We start from the raw sequence: 24,084 nt of genomic DNA, 5'->3' as shown, positions 1-24,084 counted from the left end.
TAAATTTGATGGGTATATGTACTCAGACCCTTATTTTCTTTGAAACTTTAATTGACAGTTGAGAACTCTTAGCTATAATGAATATGGCTGATAGACCGACTTAATTTTTTAAAGATATGGCTGCTTTTTCTCTCTCTCTCTCTCTCTCTCTTCTTCATTATGTGATTTGACTCTACATTGACCATGTGAGAATTCAAACCATTCAGAATTCTTTCCATGTCATGGAAAAATGCAAATTCACCTTGTATACCCCTGCATCCTCAATCACCTAGTGACCAAAGCAACATTTTAAATTATAAACACGCAGACCAGTAACCAACAAGAACATGAGAATGAAGAATGAACAACTTGTATTATTGAAAAGTTCTGCTACAAATTGCTTTACAAACTAAGAGAGAGATAATTATATTTCACTTTTAAATGTAGTTTACATTTAGTTTTCCTAACCTTGTAATCACAGTAGAATTGGCTTTGTGTCATTTCATCCTCAGTTGCTCCTGGTGCCATCAATTCACCGGTCTCAAGAAATTGCAAATTAATGCCAGCCGATTGATGGGAAATACAGAGATCATCTTTTGGGCTGTTAGTGTCTACTCCGTTCACTGAACATGTTAGTGATTGTTGTTGCCTTTTTATAGTATCAGCAACCTGCTCTTGCACCTCTTCAAATGTCCTAGAAAAGGTTAAATTGCATTAATGAAAGGTGATAACTCTGTTAAAGAGCAAGTTAGACAACAAATTCTAAAACATTAAGAAAGGAAGATTAATTGACGTTAGTCATGATGGATCTATATGGGTAGATTTTTACCTGTTGAATTTTAAGTGATTTTATTTTATACAGAAGAAAGAGTATTTGATGTAAACTGAAGAGAGCAAGACTGGTAGACACAGATAAAGAGTAAATTTAACTTTTATTATCCAAGGCACTGAAAATAAAATCAGAACTGTATAACACTTGATTGTTTACAGACAGAGCACAGAATAGGAATGGTTTATCGTAGCATTTAAGCTGTGATGGCACGAGATCTAAAGTAGAAATTTATGAAAATGCTCATTATGATGGAAAAATTTTCAGTTTATAAAGATTAACTGGGCCAAGAATGAGTGGAATGAAGCTGGAGTTTGGAACCAAGAGCCAGTACATCCTGGTTTTACACAGCATTCCTGTAAGTGCAGGACAAACTGAGCAGAAGATGCTTTAGGGCCTCTGATGCTCCACTCAAGGCTGGACTTCACTTGAAGTTAAAGCAAAAGCAGAATATGCTACACTGCTTCGAGGAATCCCCATCCGTAATCAGTCGTCACAAAATAGAAATGCATGAAAATTCCCAAATTAGAGATTAGTAAGGTAAAGAATTTTTAAAAATCAAGTATCTTCTTTAAAAAGATCCCAAATTACTTTTATTTACCTTAAGGAAATACTGTATTAATATTTGCTTATCAGAGATGTACAGAAGTTCTTACAAACTGTCAGACTTTTTAAGAATCCTTTTTCGACATATTACTTCCCAGCTTGTAACATAATTTCCCCTCCCCCACCCACCTTCCCCCTCATGTGGTCTCACCTATCACCTGCCAGCATGTTCTCCTCTCCCTCTCCTACCTCATTATTCTAGCTTTTGGTGCCTTCCTATCCCCAGTCCCGATGGAGGGTTTTGGCCTGAAATCTCAGCAGTTGAACAGAGAACAAAGAAGCAGGAACAGGACAGGCCCTTTGGCTGACAATGTTGTGCCAAACTAACCAAATCAGTAACCAAATGGCCATCTCTTCAGTCTACACAATGCCATATCCTTCCATTATCCTCACCTTCAAGTGACTATCTAAACGTCTCTTAAAAATCTCTACTGTTTCTGCCTCTGCCACCACTCCAGCCAGCGCATACCAGGCACCTACAACTGTATTTAAAAAAAACTTTGCCCCTCACATCTCTTTGAACTTAACCCCTCTCACATGCCCACTGGTATCAAGACATTTCAACCCTGGGGGAAAAAAACATTGTCTGTCTACTCTATTATACCTCTCAAAATTTTATTAGCCTCTACCAGATCTCCCTTCAGCCTCTGCTGCTCCAGAGAAAACAACCCCAGTTTGTCCATTTTCTCATTATAGCACATGCTCTAATCCAGACAGCATCCTGATAGAGCTCTTCCACAACCTTTCCAAAGCCTCAGCATCCTTCCTATAATGGGGAGACCAGAACTGTATGCAATACTCCAGCTTAATTAAGCTGCAATATAACTTCCTGACTTTTGAACTCAATACCTGGACTAATAAAAGCAAAAAAGCCATATGCTTAATTAATTACCCTATCAACCCCTGTGTAACCACATTCAGGGAACTATGAACTTGGACCTCAAGAACCTTGTGCTCAACAACACTGTTAGGGGTCCTTCCTGATTTTAGCCGATCTGAAGAACTGTAAACTAATCAATATCCTGTTATCATGTCTAGTGAGTCATCATTATAAATAACACTACAGAGATACTTGAATTCTTCCACTGTTCTCAGTCTTGTTCCCGTGATAATGATAGAGGGGGTGGTAGTAGCTGATCCAGGAGCAGGATGAAATAGGACTTCTGTTTTGCTTAGGTTGATGGTAAGACCAGAGATGCAATGTGTTGACAAATTTCTTGACAATTAGCTGAAGATCGGGCTCAAGGTGAGCCATCAGAGCACAAATGTTGGCGTAGAGGGTTTCAACAAAGAATTTCTTGACTATCTTGTTCTGACACTCAGACTATGCAGGTCAAAGAGCGATCCAGCATTTCTGTACTTCAGGTGGATACCACATTTGAGGTCTTTGACTGTGTGATTCAGCACATAGTTAAAGAACAGGTTGAACAGCACAGGGGTCAACACACCCTTGTTTCACTCCAGTGCTTTGATCGACTGTGATCATAGGTGTTGAATCATCACAACATCTGTCTGTCCACAAAACTAAAGGTGTACAAAGCTGTTCTCTTCAGCTATCTTCTGCATGGTTTGGAAACCTGGGCCATTTACAGAAGACACTTCAAAACGCTAGAGGGATTCTATATGCATAATCTGAGATTGATCCTTGGCATCCATTGGCAGGACCACATCACAAACCTAGAGGTCCTCAACTGGGCAGAGACACCAAGGCATTGATTGTAAAACCACATCTTCAGTGGACAGAGCATGACATACGCATGAAAGATCCCGAATCCCTAAGCAGCTCTATATGTTGAGTTTTCGTTGGGCAAGAGGAATTGAGGCAGGTTCAAAGGCTGACTGAGAAAGCTAACATTGCACATACTGAACTTGTATTAAAACAGCTGGAACAGAGTGCGCAATACTGGTGTGGCTGGTGAGCCTTAGTTAAAACTGCTCGCAACACTCTGATGGAGAGATGCCGAGCAGTACTAATTGCTGCCTGACAGAGAAAGAAAGTTATCGCCACGGTTCCACTTTCAGATCCAGTACAGTTCTCATGCCTTTATTGTGGGCGTCACTCATAATTCAGACTCAATGGCCATGTATGAACAAGCAACTGCACAAAACTAATCATCATTGTCAGATATGACAGACAACCAATGATCCTGTTCTATTCCATGGCAGAAGGAAACAACAAGGAGAGAGAATTAGAGTTAAATCAGGTTCACAAAGGGTACAGAAGGGAAGAGAATGAAGGAAAATAAACCAAAAGGGAGGAACAATGGAAAAGTTAGAAATAAAATTAATACTTTTTAAATGAACATTTTATTTAAGAATGTAATCAAACAGATAAAATAGCATCTCATTGTATTAATACTCTCATAATATTAAGTTCATGTACAGCACAGCTAAAATCCTTAAATTCTTTGGTGAATTTAATAGAAAATTATTTGTTACAAATAATTAAGCCACTATGGATAGCCATAAATCTGCAAGTAAATTCTGCAAAAACATCTATCTCCCCTAATCTCCAAATTTTCCATTAACTAATATTGGCATTCTTCGGTCATAATAAGCAACTTTTGAAGAAAATAGACTAGTAACTTACTTTGAAGATTGTTGTTTCTCCGACCTGTAAAAGATTATCATCAGTATCATTCAGTACAGATATATATCTCTTTATTTTTACTTTACATATACCCAAATTAATACATACTGAATTTGTGAGAAAAAATAGATCTTTCAGTTTTCATTATGACACACAAAAAAAAGAACTCTGATGAGAAGCAGAGAGATTAACATCAGAACAAATAGGAGCAGGAGTAGGCTATCTAGCCTATTGAGCCAACACCACCATTCAATAAGATCATGGCTGATCTGACCACAGACTCAGCTCCACCCACCTGCCTTTTACCCATAACCCTTAATTACCCTACTATGCAAAAACCTATCCAGCCATGTCTTAAATATATTTACTGAGGTAGTCTCCACTGCTTCATTGGGCAGAGAATTCCACAGATTCATCACTCTTTGGGACAGGCAGTTACTCACCTTCATCCAAAATTTACCCTCACAAATCTTGAGGTCATGTCCCCTCGTTCTAGTCTCACCTACCAGTGTAAACAACTTTCCTGCCTCTATCTTATCTATCCCTTTCATAATTTTATATGTTTCTATAAGATCTCCTCTCATTCTTCTGAAATCTAGCAAGGACAGTCCCAGGTGACTTAACCTCTCTTCGTAGAATAAACCCCTCATTTCCGCAATCAACCTGGTGAACCTCCTCTGCACCACCTCCAAAGCAAGTATATCCGTCCTCAAGTAAGGAGAGCAGAACTGCAAGTAGCACTTCAGGTGTGGTCTCACCAGTACCCTGTACAGTTGCAGTATAACGTCCCTGCTCCTAAATTCTATCCCTCTAGCAATGAAGGCCAACATTCCATTTGCCTTCTTGACAGCCTACTGTACTTGCAAACCAACTTTTTGTGATTCATGTACAAGCACTCCAAAGTCCTACTGCACAGCAGCATGTTGCAATCTTTCACCATTAAATAATCTGCTCTTACATTTTTCCTTTCAAAATGGATGACCTCACATATACCAACATTGTACTCCATTTGCCAGACCCTTAACCGTATATCTCTCTGCAGACTCTCCGTATCCTCTGCACAATTTGTTTATAAACTCAATTTTGTGTCATCAGCAAACTTAAATACACTACACTCAGTCCCCTCTTCCAGATCGTTGCAGGCCCAGCACTGACCCCTGCAGCACACTACTCACTACTGATTGCCAACCAGAAAAATACCCATATATCCCAACTCGCGGCTTTCTATTGGTAAGCCAATACTCTATCTACGCTATTCATAACCCCCAACTCTATGCATCCTTATCTCATGGATAAGTCTTTTATGTGGCACCTTATTGAACACCTACTGGAAATCCAAGTAAATAATGTCTATCTGTTCCCCTCTATCCACTACACTCATTATATCCTCAAATAACTCCAGTAAGTTTGTCAACCAGGACCTGCCTTTGCTCAATTCAAGCTGCGTCTGCATGATGGATCCATTACTTTCCAGATGCCTTGCTATTTCTTTTTTAATGATAGCTTCAAGCATTTTTCCAACTACAGATGTTAAACTGACCATCCAACCTATCAATGCCTCCCAATTTAATAAACATTTATCAGCACTCTCCTCAGCCTTTGACAATCCAGGGAGAAAAAGTCCAAGTCTGTCCAATCTCTCCTAATATACTAATACACTCCAACTTAGGTAGCATTTCTCTACATCCTCTGAGGCCTCTGCATCCTTTCTATAATGGAGCAACTAGAATTAAACACAATACTCCTAATTCAGCCTAACCAAAGTGTTATACAGCTGCATCAGGGCTTCCTGACGTTTCTACTCATTGTGCCGAACAATTAAGACAAGCATGCCATATGGCTTCTTTACTTTTGGTGCCTCTTTCAGGGAGATAAGGAATTGGACCTCATGATCCCTTTGTATATTAGTAGTCAAGGGCTCTTAACCACTTCCCCCTAACCTAACAAAATCCTAGCCAATTATGATAAGCTAGGATTTGTATATCTGCAGTTCCTGCGTATCTGAAATATAAGTATCAATACTGGGATTACTTAGCAAGTCAGGCAGCATTTCTCATTTCAGTTATTAATAATAAGTTATCAATAAGTCCTCCAAGATGGAAATTAGGTAATGTTAATTTCATTAATAATGTTGTTATCTGATAACACTGGTGTAAGTTGTCCTGATATTTATGCCTATGGCAACTATTGGAAACAGCAATTCATTCCACCCAACTAATTAGGTTTATCAAACACAGCTTCACATATTTTCTTCTCAATCATTCACCCTTCACCTTTTGAAAGATACAATGGAATTTCTTTCAACTGACTTTAAGATAGCTACTTCCTGTTATTACAACCCTCTATATTAAAAAAGTAACTTCATATCCCTTCCAGCTTTTCTGCAAATTATCTGACATCTGTATACTCCAATATCTGGCCCTTCTGTGAGTGAAAACATTGCTCTGTTCTCTAGACAATTAAAAACTCATGAATTTAATCCCCCCTTTCAAATATTCCCTTAAATTCTTTAGGAAAGCAGTCTATTTCTCTAATGTCTTCACTTGATTGAAGGATGGAGAAAGAAAATGATGAACTTCATGACTATCATCAATAGAAAATGCTAGTCTATTATAAAGTGTGAGGTGATAAAGGTGCAAAAAATCTGTACTATTTGACATGAATTTATGAAATGAAAACCTACTGGAATTTTATTTTTGAGCTGCAACAAGGGAGAACTATACAAGTTTGTAAAATTAAAGCATGCGTAACTGGTGTAATGCTCTATTCCCTCTCATTCTGGCACTGCATCTGCATCTCAATGTATTAACAAATCACTTTTGATACTATTAATGAGAGACTGATGTAAGGGGCAGGGCGTCAGGTTCCTGGATCACTGGGGCTTCTTCTGGGGGAGGTGTTATTGTTGTTCGTCCTTCGGAGTCGAAGACGACCATGACTTCTGTCAGGTTCAGGGTTTGTGACTGTGGGTCCGGAGGTGACTGCTGAGGCCAATCCAGGCCCTGAAAGCTCGCCCACATGTGGGACACATGAGGGTAGGTGCTGCAGTGGAAGTGGAGGTAGCTCGAGCCTTGTGCGCGATGCATTTCTTCTGAGCCTCTGTGGTGTGTCTGATTTCTGCAGCATACTTTAGTGGTCCTGCTCCACCAGGTTGGGCAGTCCAGAGCAAGCGATTCCCAGTTACTGGGATTGATGTTTAGGTCTTTGAGGGACACTTTGAGGCAGTCTTTGAAACGTTTCTTCTGCCCTCCAACTGAGCACTTACCCTGGCTCAGCTCTCCATACAGCTGCTGTTTTGGTAGTCGACTGTCAGACATCCTGATGACATGGTCAGCCCATCTGGCTTGGGCTTTCTGTAGGAGGGTGTAGATGCTGTGGGTACTACAACCTGTACAAAAAGGAGGGGTTACACCGGTACCCAATGGGCTCCAATATCCTAGCAGCAGGTTTAACCCTCCTGTTAGGGAGGGTTTAAACTAATTTGGCAGGGGGATGGGAACCAGAGTGATAGGGCTGAGGAAGGGGAAAACAGAAATAAATCAAAGATGGCATGCAACAGAGATGACAGAAAGGACAGGCAGGAGATGATGCATAATCACAGCCAGTGGGGTGATTTACAGAGCAATAGCGGCATGGTGCAGTTAAAACAAAAAGCAACAAATACTGGACTGAAAGTGTTATATTTGAATGCATGCAGCATAAGAAATAAGATGGACGATCTTAAAATTCAGCTACAGATTGGCAAGTATGACGCTGTGGCCATCTCTGAAACTTGGCTAAAGGATGGCTGCCATTGGGAGCTAAACATTTAAGGATAGACGGTGTATTAGAAAGATAAGTTAGTAGGCAGGGAGGGTGTTGTGGCCCTGTATATAAGAGATAATATTAAATCATTAGAAAAGGACGACATAGGATCGGAAGGTGTAGAGTCTCTCTGGGTTGAGTTAAGAAGTGACAAGGGTAAAAGGACCCTAATGGCAGTTGTATACAGAACTCCAAACAGCAGCCAGAATGTGGATTACAAATTACAGCAGGAGATAGAAAAGGTGTGTCCGAAGGGCGATGTCATGATAATCACTGGGGATTTTAACAAGAAAGTGGATTGGGAAAACCAGGCCGGTTCTGAACCAAAAGAGAGAGAATTTGTAGAATGTCTAAGGGATGGCTTTTCAGAACAGCTCGTTGTTGAGCCCACTCGGGTATTGTGCAATGATGTGGCGGTGATAAGAGAGCTTAAGGTTAAGGAACCCTTAGGGAATAGTGATTGCAATATGATTGCTTTCATGTTGAAATTTGAGGAGGATCTAAATTCCAATGTGTCGTTATTTTAGTGTAATAAAGGAGATTACAATGGCATGAGAGGGGAACTGGAAAGTTGACTGGAAAGGAGCACTAGGAGGAAGGACAGCAGAGCAGTAACTGCTGGAGTTTCTGTGAAAAATGTGGGAAGTACAAGACAGATATATTCCAAATAAGAAGAAATTTTCAAATGGAAGAAACTCGCTACCGTGGTTGACAAGTGAAGTCAGAGCCAAAGCAATAGCAAAAGAGAGGGCATACAACAAAACCAAAGCTAGTGGCAAGATAGAGGATTGGGAAACTTTTAAAAACTTGCAGAAGGAAATAAGAAGGTTATTAGGAAGGAAAAGATGAATTATAAAAGGAAGCTGGTGACTAATATCGAATAAGCTACTAAAAGCATTTTTAAAGTATATAAAGAGTAAAAGAGAATTAAGGCTAGATATAAGACCAATAGAAAATGATGCTGGAGATATTGTAATGAGAGACGCAGAGATGGCAGAGGAACTGAATACGCATTTTGCATTAGTCTTCAGTGTAAGACATCTGCAGTATACCGGAAGTGAAGTATGTGCAGTGAAAATTAAAACTATGAGGGTGGATAAATATCCTGGACCTGATGGAATGCACCCTCAAGTTCTGAAGGAAGTAGCTGGAGAGATTGCAGGGGCATTAACAATGATCTTTCAAGAACTGATAATTCCGGCATTGTACCGGATGACTGGAAAATTGCAGATGTTACTCATCTATTTAAGAAGGGTGGGAGGCAGCAGACAGGAAACTATAGACCAGTTAGCCTAACATTGGTGGTTGGGAAGTTGTTGGAATCAATTGTTAGGGATGGGATTACGGTATACCTGGAGGCACATGACAAGATAAGCCAAAGCCAGCATAGTTTCCTGAAAGGAAAATCCTGCCTGACTAACCTACTGCAATTTTTTGAGGAAATTACAAGCAGGGTAGACAAAGGAGATGCAGTAGATGTGGTGTACTTAGATTTTCAGAAGGCCTTTGACAAGGTGCCACACAAGGCTGATTAGCAAGAAAAGCTCATGGAATTATGAGGAAGTTACTAGCATGGGTGGAGCATTGGCTGATCAGCAGAAAACAGAGAGTGGGAATAAAGGGATCCCATTCTGGCTGGCTGCTGGTTACCAGTGAAGTTCCACAGGGGTCGACGTTGAGACTGCTGCTTTTTACAATGTATGTCAATGATTTGGACTATCGGATTAATGGATTTGTGACTAAATTTGCCGATGATACAAAGATAGGTGGAGGAGTGGATAGTGTTGAGGAAACAGAGAGCCTACAGAGAGTCTTAAATAGTTCAGGGGAATGGGCAAAGAAATGCCAATGAAATACAATGTTGGAAAGTGGATGGTCATGCACTTCGGTGGAAGAAACAAATGGGCAGACTATTATTTAGATGGGAAGAGAATTCAAAATGCAGAGATTCAAAGGGACCTGGGAGTCCTTGTGCAGGATATCCTATTGTTAAAAAGCCTGAACAGATTAGATACAGCAAAGTTATTTCTCACGGTGGGGGAGTCTAGGACAAGAGGGCATGACATCAGGATTGAAGGATGTCCATTCAGAACAGAGATGCAGACAAATTATTTTACTCAGAAGTTGGTAAGTCTGTGGAATTTGTTGCCATGAGCTGCTGTGGAGGCCAAGTCACTGGATGCATTTAAGATAGATTGTGTTGCCTTTATGGCAGTTATTTAGTTTATAATATTTTCGCTTAGTAATTCATTTGTTAGTATTTTCTAGTTAGAATTATTAGTGTTTAAAGTATATTCATTGCCTGTAAAATATATCGGCATGCGATAACGTCACATCCGGTTTCGCCGCGTCTTGTGGGAAAATACCGGTGTGAGATCAATGCGAGGGCGGGGGGCTCGCACGAGGCAGACCCGAGCAGAGGTTGTTTGCAAGCATTAGAAATCACAGTGAGAGCAACGCTGTAAATTAATAGATAATCGATATGTTGAATTAAAATGTTAACGCCAATCCTGTTAAAAGTAACGACGGTCGATAATGTTTATGTTTTCGTTAGTTAAAGAGTTTGCATTGATCTCAAACCGGTATTTTCCCACAAGACGCGGCGAAACCGGATGTGACGGATGAACTTCCTCCCTAGTTTAAGCTTTCTGACAGAGGCTAGCAGGTTTTTATCCAGGATCTTTCTGTATTTAGTAGCATTCATTTTCCCAGCAATCCTGACCAGATTTCCAGTCCCTGCAGCTGAAAAGCATCCCATAGCGTGATGTTACCTCCACCATACTTTACAGTAGGATGGTGTTTCCTGGCTGATGTGCAGTATCAGGTTTATGCCACATGTACCACTTAATATTGAGGTTAAAATGTTCCACTTCAGTCTCATCTGAACACAAGTCCTTCTTCCATATCTTTACTGTACCTACTAAGGGCCGCTTTGCAAGGCTTTATGGTCAGGTATATCCTTCTCTTTCGCCAGGGCTTCTTCCTTGCCACCCTTCCATTAATACCCTTTTTGTGCAAGGCCTTCGAGATTGTGGAATCTTCATCTCCATTTGCAGCCACTGACTTCTACAATTCACTCAGAGTGACTTTGGTGTCACAGTAGCTGCTCTTGCAATTAGTGCAACCTCAAAACTGAAAATGGTCACTGTGATCAAATTAGAAAAATTATTGTGATCAAAATTTTGGTTGAAGACTTCGTAGGTGTGCTTCAGGGCAGAAGTTTACCCCATAATTTTCTGTGTGAGAGAAAATAAACTTATAGCATTAATTCTACTATTTGATAAAACACTTAAATCACATACCAGCTGTGTGTTGCAGAATTTGGATTGGACTCTGCATCAATTTTAGTTGCTTTGGTGGGAATGTTTGCCTTGTAGTTATAAAACACCTCTTCACTTTCTGTGATGTATGCCATCTCGGTGGCAAGGTTGTCTACGGAGGAATGCCGTGGCTTTTGAGCATTATGCCTTACTCTTGGACTTGGCCTATTAGCAGTACAAAATGGTGAGGCTTTTATTAGTTACAGTAGGATGCTCAATAACATTCTATTTTACCCATTAACATGAGCATTTCTAACTTCACTTGGATTCATGCTGTGGCAACTTACAGCACAGTTCTGATTCATTGCTGCATATTGGAAGTTCTACACCAGCATTAGTGGAGTCTGCAAGTCCAGATACTCTGGGATATATTCTCCTCAGTGGAAGGAAGTATCGTATGCTTAAGAGTTTTCATATAAGGTAATAGCCACAGTTGAAACAACCATCTTCATACCTTACATACGACTACTATGAAGGAAAACGTGTGGTACAATCACGATTTTCTAGAATCCTGATCTATTTGTTTAATGCACTTAAAGTAATATCAAATAAACAAAATAGTTCATTCAAATGCAGTTATTTTCTATATTGCATGAGAGCATTGGCCTGTCAGAATTTTTAACTGGTCACCTCTTTGAAGTCTTGGGTCCAAGATGTACATTTATATAAATAATTCATATAGACACATGACATCTTCCTTTAAGTATGATAGAATTTACTGTAATTAGATTCCAAGTGTAATTGCTCCCCCATTCATTCTGACATTTCCCTAAGGTACTCACCATCAGGGCTGACAGTAAAGACAGTTAACTTGAAGAACTCATTCATTGCTACACTAGAACCAGCTATGTAATAGCAAAATGGTACAGCTCCATGTCTCATTTGTAAAATAGACGAACTCCATTTTGCTGAGTCAGAAACACATACCTAATTTGAAAGTTATGATTGTTGTTATTTTGGCAGAACATAAAGGAATTACCACTGTTGAGCAGAGTTCCAAATTCTAATTGCAATCATACAGCACAGACACAGGCCCTTTCATCTTTTCTTGTCCAAGGCGACTGTCCATTTGTGTTAATCCCATTTTTGCCATTATGTCTTTCTCAGCAAAATAAGTCAGTCCCTACAGTTTCCAATAAATTTAAATATAGTCTATTAGAATCTTCAACAACTTCGCTCACAGAATCTTTTTCCCAGGATAGTGGAGGTTACAACAAAAGGACATAGATTTAAGGTGTGAGGAAAGAAATTTAAAGGTGATCTAAGGAGTAAACATTTCCGTACAGAGGTTGTTGAATAAGCTTCCAGGGAGATGGTGTATAACATTTGTTGTTATTGTACAAAGTGCTCTGCACATCAGTGTTCTGAAGATTCCTGCCATTTACTTCACCTGTCCTACCAGAAATTGATTTCTCAAAGTGCATTGCCTTCTCATACAAGATCCTAAAACTTCTTATCACTATGATAAGAGTTGGTTCCCTCAGGGACTATAGTGGTAATCTGTGTATGGAGCCAGAGGATGTGAGTGAGTTCCTAAGTCAATACTTATCATTATTCAACAGGAATAATGATATTCAAGCTGGAGAGTTAAGGTAAGATTCCCTAAATTTCCTGCCTTTATGTCTTGAATGAAGCCCTCCACTGGTTGTGGTCGACCATGGATGTTGCGTCCCAGTTTGGCACCAGATACAGTTTGATACAGTTTAGCACCAGTGGCATTGCAGGAGTTGCCAGTCAGCACTGAACTCAACATAGGGCTGCCTTAGGGGCTCCAGTTGCGGATTTTTCCTTGGTGCTTACTCCCGAAGCCTTCTCCATGAGTGGGTATAGCTGCAAGCCAGTGCAGGTTTGAGATCAGAGTTTTCCTTCTCCTAGTTGAGCTACCGACCATGGCTGATGAGCCCCATCTGCCTGAAGCGACTGGTTTAAAGTCACATTAATTCGCCTTTGCTCCTTTCCTGTCAGTAGAAATGGTTACTCTGAGCTTAGCAGCTAACCCACATGTGAAGGCCAGGAGCTGGGCTTGCTTGGCAGAGTCTATTTGAGATGCACATCATTGGGAACACTTAGTAGATAGTGGAATCTTATCCGGATGAGCACCCTTCTAGCTATAACAACTTTAAGGAATGAAGTGAATACTTATTATTCACCAAGAACTTCTCCTCTTACTCTTTAAGAAATGTGCTGACTCTGAACTCTCTATATCTTGCTTTTAAACATCTACCACATATTAGATGTTGCTTTCCACTTCAGCAGCTGTTCCCAATCTACTTTTCTAGGAGGTTCTGTCTTAAACTATTCAAATTAAGCAGATGCTGTCGTACACCGTATAAATCATTAAGCACATTCAATTATTTAGTACAATTTGATAAAGGTATTTACCAATCAGGTGTAGATGGCGGAGAACGAGAAGGAAGACTTCTGGTTTCCATTTGCTCCACAGATACAGACTTCCTTAGTATTGGATTCCACACCATTCCACCAATGACACGATGGCATGATTGATTTTTGATCATCCTGTTGCAAATAAAATGGAGATGTTTTTAAATACTTTTATTCTTATGGCAAAGAACCACAATTCTGAGGAATTAAAATCGATTCCACTGAGAACTGTGCGTCATGGCAGCCAAGTAGTTAGCGTGCATTATTACAGCTCAGGGCACTCTGGAGCTCAATCCCAGCACCATTCTGTGAGGAGTTTGTAGGTCCTCCCTTTGGAATGTGTGGGTTTTCTGCAGGTGCTCCGGTTTCTTCCCACAGTCCTACATGTACTGGGCTGGTTCACTGGTCATTGTAAATTGCCCTATGTTTACATTTGGGTTAATTGGGTTTTTTGGGGCTTGCTGAAGTGGTGTGGCTCAAAGGGCTGCAAGGGCCTACTTCAAACTGCATCGCTAAAAAAAGTAAAAAAGAACTCATTTCATGACCTGAACCAAACAAGTGGCTTAATGAATAAAATGTGGAAGCATACTCCCTTTTGTAAATTGGTTGACAACATTCAAATTATCCTTGTTAATAATAGGCATCCGTTAGTCTCGTGAGACCACGGATTTGCGCCTTGGAAGGTTTCCAAGGCACAGGTCTGGGCGGGGTTGTATGGGAAACTGGCAGTTGCCCACGCTGCAAGCCTCCCCCTCTCCACACCACCAATGTTGTCCAAGGGAAGGGCACTAGGCAGCTTGGCACCGGTGTCATCGCACAGCAATGTGTTGTTAAGTGCCTTGCTCAAGGACACAACACACTGCCTCAGCTGAGGCTCGAACCAGTGACCTTCAGATCACTAGACCAATGCCTTATCCACTAGGCCACGCGCCAACACTATCCTTGTTAACAAAGGCATAAACAATAAGTTTGAGGTAAATTAGAACCCAAACACAGGGAAAGATAACATACCATCCCATGATCCTGAAAAAAATTACTGAAGATATCCATTTCTTCTACAGGAATGCACTAAATTTCCTAAAGCACAACTCTTAAGGAAATCAGATATCAATCAACCAAATGCATGACCCAATAAGATCTTGAGGTCACATTAAGGAAGTAGTTAGGAAAGCAAGCAGAAGGCTTGGTTTCATTAAACAGAGGCACAGGCAATCTTTGCTGAACACTTGTAAAACTGTTAAGTAGGAAGTGGAATATTTCAACCAATTCTTTTGGAAGATATGAAGGTCAAGAGAAGAAACAGCAAAGATTTAGTGGAATGGTTTCAGCACTCAGCAATATCAGCTGTCATATTCAAGTATTGCTTTCTTAAAGCAAAATTGGAGGGATAATTTGCTAATAGCATTGTTAGATATGTGGGTTATGACCAAAGAAAAAAAAGTGGCTGGAGTACCTTAGCGCTTCAGTGCAAGGGTGTTAATTAGGTGCATCAAAAACAAACTTTATTGGTAAAAATATTAAAAAGAAAACAGCCAATATAAAAAAAATTATCTGCCAGAAAAACACAAAAATACCTCTGTACTTCTTTCTTGTCCAGTGTGATCTCCTGGCAGCACCTATCTCTACTGAGGGCAAACCTTGAAAGAGCAGCTTAGAAGAATGATGGCACCTAACAGCCACTCCTTTACTTGCATCTTCAGAAACAACTCTATTTCTATCTTTAATATCTCTATTTTTCTCTTTCAGGGTTCTTTTGAAAACCTGACCTGGAGTTGCATGCTGACATTGGTTCTTTACAGGAATGGGACCCACTCTCGAGGTCTCCCGAATGACTGCTATTCGATCTGCCAAGGACACAGCCTAGAAGGCTAGTGTACTTCCAGGTTCCAGGATTTCATTGATGCTGCCACGGGGAACCGGTGTGTTGTGGGAAACTGGTGTGTTGTGAGAAACAGAAGATCAAAACCAGCGAGCAGGCTGTTGGCTGTGTGCCCAGCGACCTGAGTACTTTGGGCACAGAGCTCGGAAGAAGCAACGCAACTGACTTTTAATACTGTAAATCAGCAAGTTATTTGTTATGTCTCTCCTCTTGCTGTGAAATGGGGACACCTCTTTTTCCCTTATTAGGGAGAGAAAGAGCCTGTGATATGTTGAATTACCGGGTGAACAAGTAGTCTTTGGGGAACTGCAAGTCTGTGTCTTTATTGATGCTTTGCTGCATGCTTGAGTGCTTGGTGGGGGGGGGGGTGCTGATGCTTTTTTGCTGGTGGGGGAGGGTGCTGATGCTTTTTTGCTGGTGGGGGAGGGGTTGTCATTGCTTTCCTGCTGCTGATGCATGGGAGAGGGGAGCTGGGGGGGCACTTTGGGGTTCCAGCATTTAACTGTCATTCATTTTTTGGGGCACTTCTCTGTTTTCCTGGATGTTTGTGAAGAAAAAGAAATTGAAGATGTATATTGTATGCATTTCTCTGACAGTAAATGTACCTTTGAAACCATTGAAGAGCTGCTTTTTGATGGTACTGGGAAAACCATCTTTAATTACCAGCAAAGTTAACTTCAGATACCACAAGAATTAGAACATTATGTAGTTACAATATATTACAGAATAAACAGAAGTATCTACCTTAAGTATCATATACAAAACAACATTTACACATCCCCATTACTAAAGAAATGGAATATTCCACCACATAGAGCAGGAAAGGCACCATAAAGCCAATATGAGTGCATCAGCTTGATTTAGGACCCATGATAAGAATATACCAGGGAAGACAGTGAAGTGCATACACTCAGCTCAACCAAAGCAGAATGAAAAGGCAACGTTTGTGTGTGTGTAGATGCGCGTGTTTAAGGAGTAAGTTTATGTGTGTTCGCCAAGAAAGACATGTAAGATGCCTTGTTTGCACCTTCTTGTTTTATTTAGATTAAATAGATGAATGCCATTCCCAGTGGATTGTTCATGGATTCAACTGTGGCGGGAATGGGATAAGTAAAATTTTGGGCAAAGGTGCAAGAAAGCTATGAAGATTTTTAGATCATAGGACATTGGAGCAGAATTAGGCCACTCAGCACATCAAGTCTGTTCCGTTATTCCATAATGGCTGATTTATTATCCCTCTCAATCCCATTCTCATGCCTTCGCCCCGTAACATCTGACACCCAGAATAATCAAGAACCTATGACTTTAAATATACTCTATGACTTTGCCTCCACAGCCATCCGTAGCAATAAATTCCACAGATTCACCATCCACTGGCTGAAAAAATTCCTCATCTCTTTTCCAAAGAGATGTCCTTCTATTCTGAGGCTGTGCCCTCTGGTCTTAGACTTCCTCACTATTAGAAACATCCTCTCCACATCCACTCTATCTAAGCCTTTCAATATTCAATAGGCTTCCATGAGATTCCCCTACATTCTTCTAAATTTCAGTGAGTACAGACTTCATTGTTAGCCATTGGTGAAGTTCCAGAAGACTTGCAAGTGGCTAATGTTGTTCCACTGTTCAAAAAGGGCAGCAAGGACAAATCAGGGAACTACAAGCTGGTCAACCTAACATCAGTGGTGGTGAAGTTACTGGAAGGAATTCTGGGGGACAAGATCTACCAGCATTTCGATGAGAAACAAAAAAGGAAATTGAGGTTAGGGCAGCAGATGTTATATATTTGAAGTTTAGCAAGTCTCCCTACATGTCTTGCTTGGTGGCCTCATCTGGAAGATTAGGTCCCAGGGAATCCTGGGAAATCTAGTTCGATGGATTCAGAACTGGACCAGAGATGGGGAGTAGAGGGTAAAGGCTGAAGATCGTTTTGCAGAATGAAAGTCAGTGACTAGTGGTGTATCACAGGGTCTGTGCTGGGACTCATGTTATTTGTTAATTATATTAATAATTTGAACGTGAATGCACAATACTTGGCTTGATCACTAAATTTCTGGATGACATGAAGTTAGTTGTTGTTATTGATAGCGAAGAAGGTTATTTTAGGTCAAAGGGGGATCTTGATCAGTCAAAGGAAGTGGGCTGATGAGTGCAAATGGATTTTAATAAAGATTTGTGTGAAGTGATGCATTTTAGAAAATCGAACCAACATAGGACTTGCTAGGGCACTAGGGAGTGTAATGGAATAGAGGGACTTAGGAATATAAGTGTATAGTTTGTTGGAAGAAGGGTCTCAGGTAGACAAGTTGATGAAAAAGGCACTCATTATGCTGGCTTTCATCAGTCAGGGAATTGAGTTCAGGAGTTGGTACATTATGCTGCAGTTCTACAAGTCATTGTCGAAACCTCCCCATCCCCCACCCCAAGAGAAATGCGTACATTTGTACCCTGTTATAGGAAAGACACGGTTAAACTGGAAAAAATATAGAAAAGATTTATAAATATGTCATCAGGACTGGAAGGCCTGACTTTTGAAGGGAGATTGGCCAGGCTAGGTCTTTATTCCTTTAAGCATAGGAGAACAAGGGGAAACTTCTATAAATGTTTATAATCATGAGAAGCATAGATAGCTGGGCAGCAATAATCCTTTTCTTGGGGTAGTAAAGTTCAGAACTAGGGGACAAAGATTTAGGGTGAGAAAAAGATTGACAAGGGACAACAGTTTCATGCAGAGGGTGGCAAGTATAAGGAATGAGCTGCAAAACGTTCTTGAGACAGGATAACAGTGTAATTTCAGCCCTTAGATGGTTACTTGGAGGGGTGAGCTTAGAGTGATATGGGCTGCATGTAGGAAATTGGGATTAGCTGCATAAAAACACTGTAGTCAGCATGGACTTATTGGACTGAAGGGCAGGTACCAATGCCATATTGCTCTATGACTCCAAGTATCTATCTATACCCAGTTTTTATACTAAACTTCTGCTATTGGCTCAACCACATCCCACTGATTGAAGTTGTCATCCAAAATTTTGAGGCATTGATCCTGTGGATAGTCAGAGGGTTTTTCCAAGGTCTGAAATGGTTGCCACACGAGGACACAGGTTTAAGGTGCTGGGGAGTAGGTACAGAGGAGATGTCAGTGGTAGTTTTTTTTTAAACACAGAGAGTGGGTGAGTGTGTGGAATGGGCTGCCAGCAACAGTGGTGGAGGTGGATTAAATAGGATCTTTTAAGAGACTTTTGGATAGGTACATGGAGCTTAGTAAAATAGAGGGCTATGGGTAAGCCTAGTAATTTCTAAGGTAGGGACATGTTCGGCACAACTTTGAGGGTTGAAGGGCCTGTACTGTGCTGTAGGTTTTCTATGTTTTTATCTTCTTCTATACAATGGGAGTGCCTGACTCCACCACTTTCCTTATAGACTTCAAACACTCTCTCTGGGTTTTAAAAGAAATCTTCCTCACATCCTCTCCATACCTCTTCCTTATCTTTAATCTATGCTATTTGATCTTTAACACCTCCACCACGGGGAAAAGTTTCTTGTAATATACACAATGTTGCACAGTATATTTCTCTTAACCTCCTCTGTTCCATGGAAAATAAATGTAACCTATCCAGTCTCCCATCATAAATGAAATGTTGCATCTCAAGAGGTATGGCAATCTGTGCCCTGAATATACTCGGTGACTGAACTTTCACTATCCATTTGGTCTTGGGAATTTGGTGGTTTAAATCCCATTAATTCCTCCAATGATTTTTTTTGCTAATTTCTTTCAGATCCTGATTCATTCCATCCACCATTTCCAGTTTTCATTTGTCTTTTTCTGTGCAGTAAATTTTGTTTCTATTCCTCCATGTTATTCCTCTCACCTTACTTTTGGAATATCTCACACTATTTTTTTTGAAAACACATCCAGGATAAGCTTTTGCAGTTTACACCTTGGTAGATAAGTTTTATGTTCTCCTCATTTCTTTATCAATACTGTACTTTGGCCTTTTGCAGAAACCTAAAGGATTCTCAATCACCAAGTTTACTTTTCTTTTTGGCAGATCTTTTGGGCAAATATTTTAACTCTGAATCCTATTCCGACATGTCGGTCCATGGCCTCCTCTTATGTCACAATGAGGGCACCCTCAATGTGGAGGAGCGACACCTTAAATATTCCATCTGGGTAGCATCCAACTTGACGGCATGAATATTGACTATTACTTCTGGTGAAAAAAAAAATCCACCCTCCTTCTTCTATTACCAACTTTGGCCTCTTACCTCTTCTTCTCATCTGCTTATCACCTCCCCAATAGCTCCTCATCCTCCTCTTTCTTCTATGGATCACTGTCCTCACCTATCAGGTTCCTTTCCCTCTAGCCTTTTACTTTTCCTACCCACCTGGCTTCACCCATAACCTTCCAGCTATCCTCCGTCCTCTTCCCCAACCTTTTTATTCTGGTGACTTCCCCCCTTCCTTTCCAGTTCTGAAGAAGGAACTCGGCCCAAAACGTTGACTGTTTCTTCATTTCCATGGATACTGTCTGACCCGCTAAGATCCTCTAGCATTTTGTGTGTACTGCAAAGGATATCATTAACATCTTTTCTTATCTGTGATAGGATGCATTGCTGCTGTAGCTTTTGCAATATTTGGGCTGGTGGGAGGCTGGGTGTAGAGAAGAGCACCTTCATAGATAGCATCAGCAACAGGTACAATGAATGATCACATGATCTTCCACGTACACCATCATAAAGACAAATAAAAATTGCTGAGATAGCATCTGTTGAAAAGAAAGTTAGTTTTCAGTAAAAATGGTGAGAACATCTGGAGAAAGAGATCACCGAATTCCATCAACAGTTTAGCAAGCTCACTCAGGCTTTGTAGAATAACATAAATTGAAACTGTAATTTACGATGGAATCAGGCAAATGATAAATCGGGCATTCTGGTCCATTTTTATTGAAATAACATCAGAAAATGTGAATTTTCAGCATTCACAACTGAAATATACCAATAGAATCTTCTCAAATGGCAGAGGTGATGTGAAGCACAAGGTTACTGTAAAATATTTACTGGAGAAATGAGCCAAGAAAGAAAAAGAGGGAAAATTAAAGGAAAAAAGTGAGAGCAAGCAAGAAGAGGGGAGAAACTGTGCTTCAAACCATGCTGTGTTGATGTTTTAAGCACTCAATAATCTTTCTGTTTGTTAAATCTTGCCCAGGTAAATATTTGTTCAGCTCTGACTTCTGTACTTTGCTGCTGTGGGTGTACTGATCAACACTTATCTTACAAACATAGGAATCAAATGAATTCTAAGACTTCCTGTTTTTGTCTAACCATTATAGTCTGAAAATCCAGCTAATTACTTTTAGTTAAAAATGAGTTATGCAAAATTATTAGTGTTTCTCACATATTAATTAATGCATATCATACATATGCAACATTCACAGTGGACTATGAAACCCACATAAATAATGGTCATCCAAGGCAAAAAAAAACTGCTTCATGTACTTAATAACACATTAAATAATGTCACGACAGAAGATGTACAGATAAGAATACAAACACTTTGTAATGGATGCTATGTATTTACGTTAACAATTATGGAAATAAGCAAACCTGTTCTGGCTTCTGTTCCCAAGAGTAAAATAGTCTGCAAAAACTTTTTTCTCTCGAGATGGTGGCTGCTTTGCTTGAAAGAAAGTGTGATGTTCTACACAAGACTTCCAAAGGATTTTACATGCTCTATAATTAAGCATATTAAATCCAACAACATTCTCCTGGGATTTACTCTGTAAATTAAGTAAACAGTTTTACAGATGTAAGCTTCTTTAACAAGTCTCACGTAATGTTCATAGCTGATAAAAAAGGAGCAAATCAAAAAGCACCAACTTATTATCCCTGCAACTCTCAAAAGGTACTTTTCTCAAATAACAATTCATATAATCATCAACACAAGACTCATTTACCTCTGATTGTATATAATTTTTGTATGCAATTTGCTAATGGCCACATAATAGACAATTTTATTAAAATTCAGATTTGTAAAAGGCATCTAGTGAAAACCTGGAAATAATATGCCATGTCTCTCACAACTGATGGGATTTAGTTTGCTCAATGACCATTTTCAAAAATTAATCACAAAACACAATGCCAAGTTTTCAGAGATATAGTAACCCACGTTCAGTTGCTCAGAATGCTTGAGAGTTTAGCACTGCGCACACTCAGGAATCTGCAATGTGAGTCACGGGTGTAGACTGTAAACGTCCCTAACTCCAAAATGATTAATTTTACCTATCTAATTGCATTGGTCTCAATCTGAGATTGCGTTCTCCCTTCCATGAAGTCCTCCTTAAGACTGCCACAATCAACTTGATTCAATATTCTGCTCCTTCGATTTTATATTCTCTATTGCCCTGCTCTCATCCTACCCAAGCTCCCTTACCCCTTTTCTTGTCTATTCTCCCATATTACCTGATACACTTGGATATTTAATTCCATTTCAGCTTCACCCAGTAACCACATTCCTGTAATGTCCACTATTTCATTCTCCTTTGTACTAATTTGTGGTAAAAGTTCTGCAGATAGAAAGTGTCCTAACACTCATTGTCCTTTTCGAATCCAGTAACCTTTGTGTCCTTTACATTTGATTTATCTATACTCCACTCTCACTTCCTCTTTTCTAACTTTTGCTTTGGTCCCTGCATTTTTTTTCTGCAACAATTTGTCTCCCCGCCACATCCTCAGCTGCAATAGCAATTATCCTAGGATATTGATCCTGGTCCTGCCCAGGTGCAGACTACCCGGTCTGTACTGCCAGAGAACCAGTTCCACCTGCCCCAGAACCAGTTCCAATGTACCAGGAATCTGAAACTCTCCCTCCAGCTCCAATGTTCAGGACACATATTCATCCTAAATATTCTGCTGTTCCTAATGTGACCAGCACATGACATAGGTGGCAATCCAGAGATTACAACCTTTGAGGTCCTATGATTTTAATTTATCTCCTTGTTCCCTAAATTATGCTTGCAGGACCTCATTCACCATGACAGTATAATTAGTTTGATAGCCCCACCCAAAATAACTGCTGTCAAAAATGGATATACTATTCAATCCAAAAACTGACTTCATTCAATGTAATGACATTATTAAATGTATTTTCACTGTGAAATACTTACAGGATTTTGTTTTAATTGAATGAAAAATCGTTTCCTCTTGAATGAAATCTTCATTATATTTACCCTAAAGGGAAGTATATTCTAAATACATTTCAATGAGAAAAAAGTTGTTCCACATGAAAACTGAACATTAGTTGCCAAAATAATATAACATGCAAACAGCCACATAAATATGTTTTGAAATAAAAGTCAGAGAGATTATAAAGAAAATGACAGTTACATTTTAATGCATTTTACATTATTTAACCCTATTATTTCCTTCAAACTATTGGGGTTGTTGACTCAATTATGAGTTAATCACCGTAGAAGGTCAAGTTCTACTCAAATAACATTACCTTATTATTCATTAGATCAGCTACGTTACCAATCTTGTATATCATTCTTCTGAAGATAATAGTATATATTAGAAACAAGTCTCACTTTAATGTTATGACTGGAAATTTTTTTCCAATAAATTAAAATTTAGCATACAACTTGCAAACACTTTTTAACAATATATCATTTAAAACAATTTGCTTTCCAATTTTTCAGCCTTATAACAGAGAAACTAAACACTTAGTTGCTCTATTGGTAAAAAATGAAATCAAATCAGTACAGAGGTGGCAAGGGTCGGAAGATATTGAATCATTTTGGCTAGAACCAGGGAACTGCAAGGGTAAAAAAACCCCGATGGGAGTTGTATACAGATCCCTAAACAGTAGTAAGGATGTGGCCTACAAATTACACTACTAAGAACGTGGCCGTGTAATGGGAGACCGAAAATGCATGCCAAAAAGGCAATGCTACAATAGTCATGGGGGATTTCAATATGCAGGTAGACTGGGAAAATCAGGTTAGTGCTGGATTACAGGATGGGGAATTTCTAGAGTGCCTACAAGATGTTTTTTTTTAAAGAGAGGCTCATGGTTGAAACCACTAGAGGATCAGCAATTCTGGATTGGGTGTTGTGAACTGATTAGAGTGCTTCTAGTTAAGAACCCTTAGGGCTAAGTGATCATAATATGATTGAATTCACCCTAAAATTTGAAAAGGAGAAGCTAAAGTCAGATCTATCAGTATTACGGAGGTATGAGAGAAGAGTTGGTCAGAATTGATTGGAAAAGAACACTGCCAGAGGTGACAGCACAGCAGCAATGGCTGAAATTTATAGAAGTAATTTGGAAGGCACAGGATATATACATCCCAAAAAAGAAGTAATACTCTAAAGGAAAGATGACACTTAAAAGCCAGAGAGGGCATATAATAGAGCAAAAATTAATGGGAACTTAGAGGATTGGGAAGCTTTGAAAAAAATCAACAGGACGCAACTAAAAACTCATTAAGGTAAAGATGGAATACAAAAGTAAGCTAGACAATAATCTTAAAGAAACATAGAAATCTACAGAACATTACAGTCCTTGGGCCCATAATGTTGTGCCAACTAAGTAAACTACTCTAGAAACTGCATAGAATTCCCTACTGCATAACCCTCTATTTTTCTACGCTCCATGTACCTATCTAAGAGTCTCAAGACACCCTATTGTATCCGCCTCTAC

At 39.7% G+C, this 24,084-nt stretch overlaps 1 protein-coding gene across 1 annotated transcript in view; it reads right to left on the bottom strand.

The window, feature by feature from the left end:
• Positions 1-24,084, bottom strand: part of LOC132395615 (tyrosine-protein phosphatase non-receptor type 3-like) — a 171,479-nt gene that overhangs the window by 76,163 nt on the left and 71,232 nt on the right. Inside the window, exons 11-16 of the mRNA XM_059972479.1 lie at positions 22,550-22,613; positions 20,991-21,163; positions 13,511-13,645; positions 11,111-11,293; positions 4,005-4,028; positions 448-673 (exon numbers count right to left, since the gene is read on the bottom strand). Of these exons, the coding sequence (XP_059828462.1) occupies positions 448-673; positions 4,005-4,028; positions 11,111-11,293; positions 13,511-13,645; positions 20,991-21,163; positions 22,550-22,613 (805 nt within the window). The remainder of the gene's footprint in view (positions 1-447; positions 674-4,004; positions 4,029-11,110; positions 11,294-13,510; positions 13,646-20,990; positions 21,164-22,549; positions 22,614-24,084) is intronic.

Source organism: Hypanus sabinus, chromosome 6 (assembly GCF_030144855.1).
Source record: "Hypanus sabinus isolate sHypSab1 chromosome 6, sHypSab1.hap1, whole genome shotgun sequence".
NCBI classification, from domain to species: Eukaryota; Metazoa; Chordata; class Chondrichthyes; order Myliobatiformes; family Dasyatidae; genus Hypanus; species Hypanus sabinus.
Note: the sequence above shows the minus strand (reverse complement) of the source record. Positions and strands in the feature narration are given on the sequence as shown.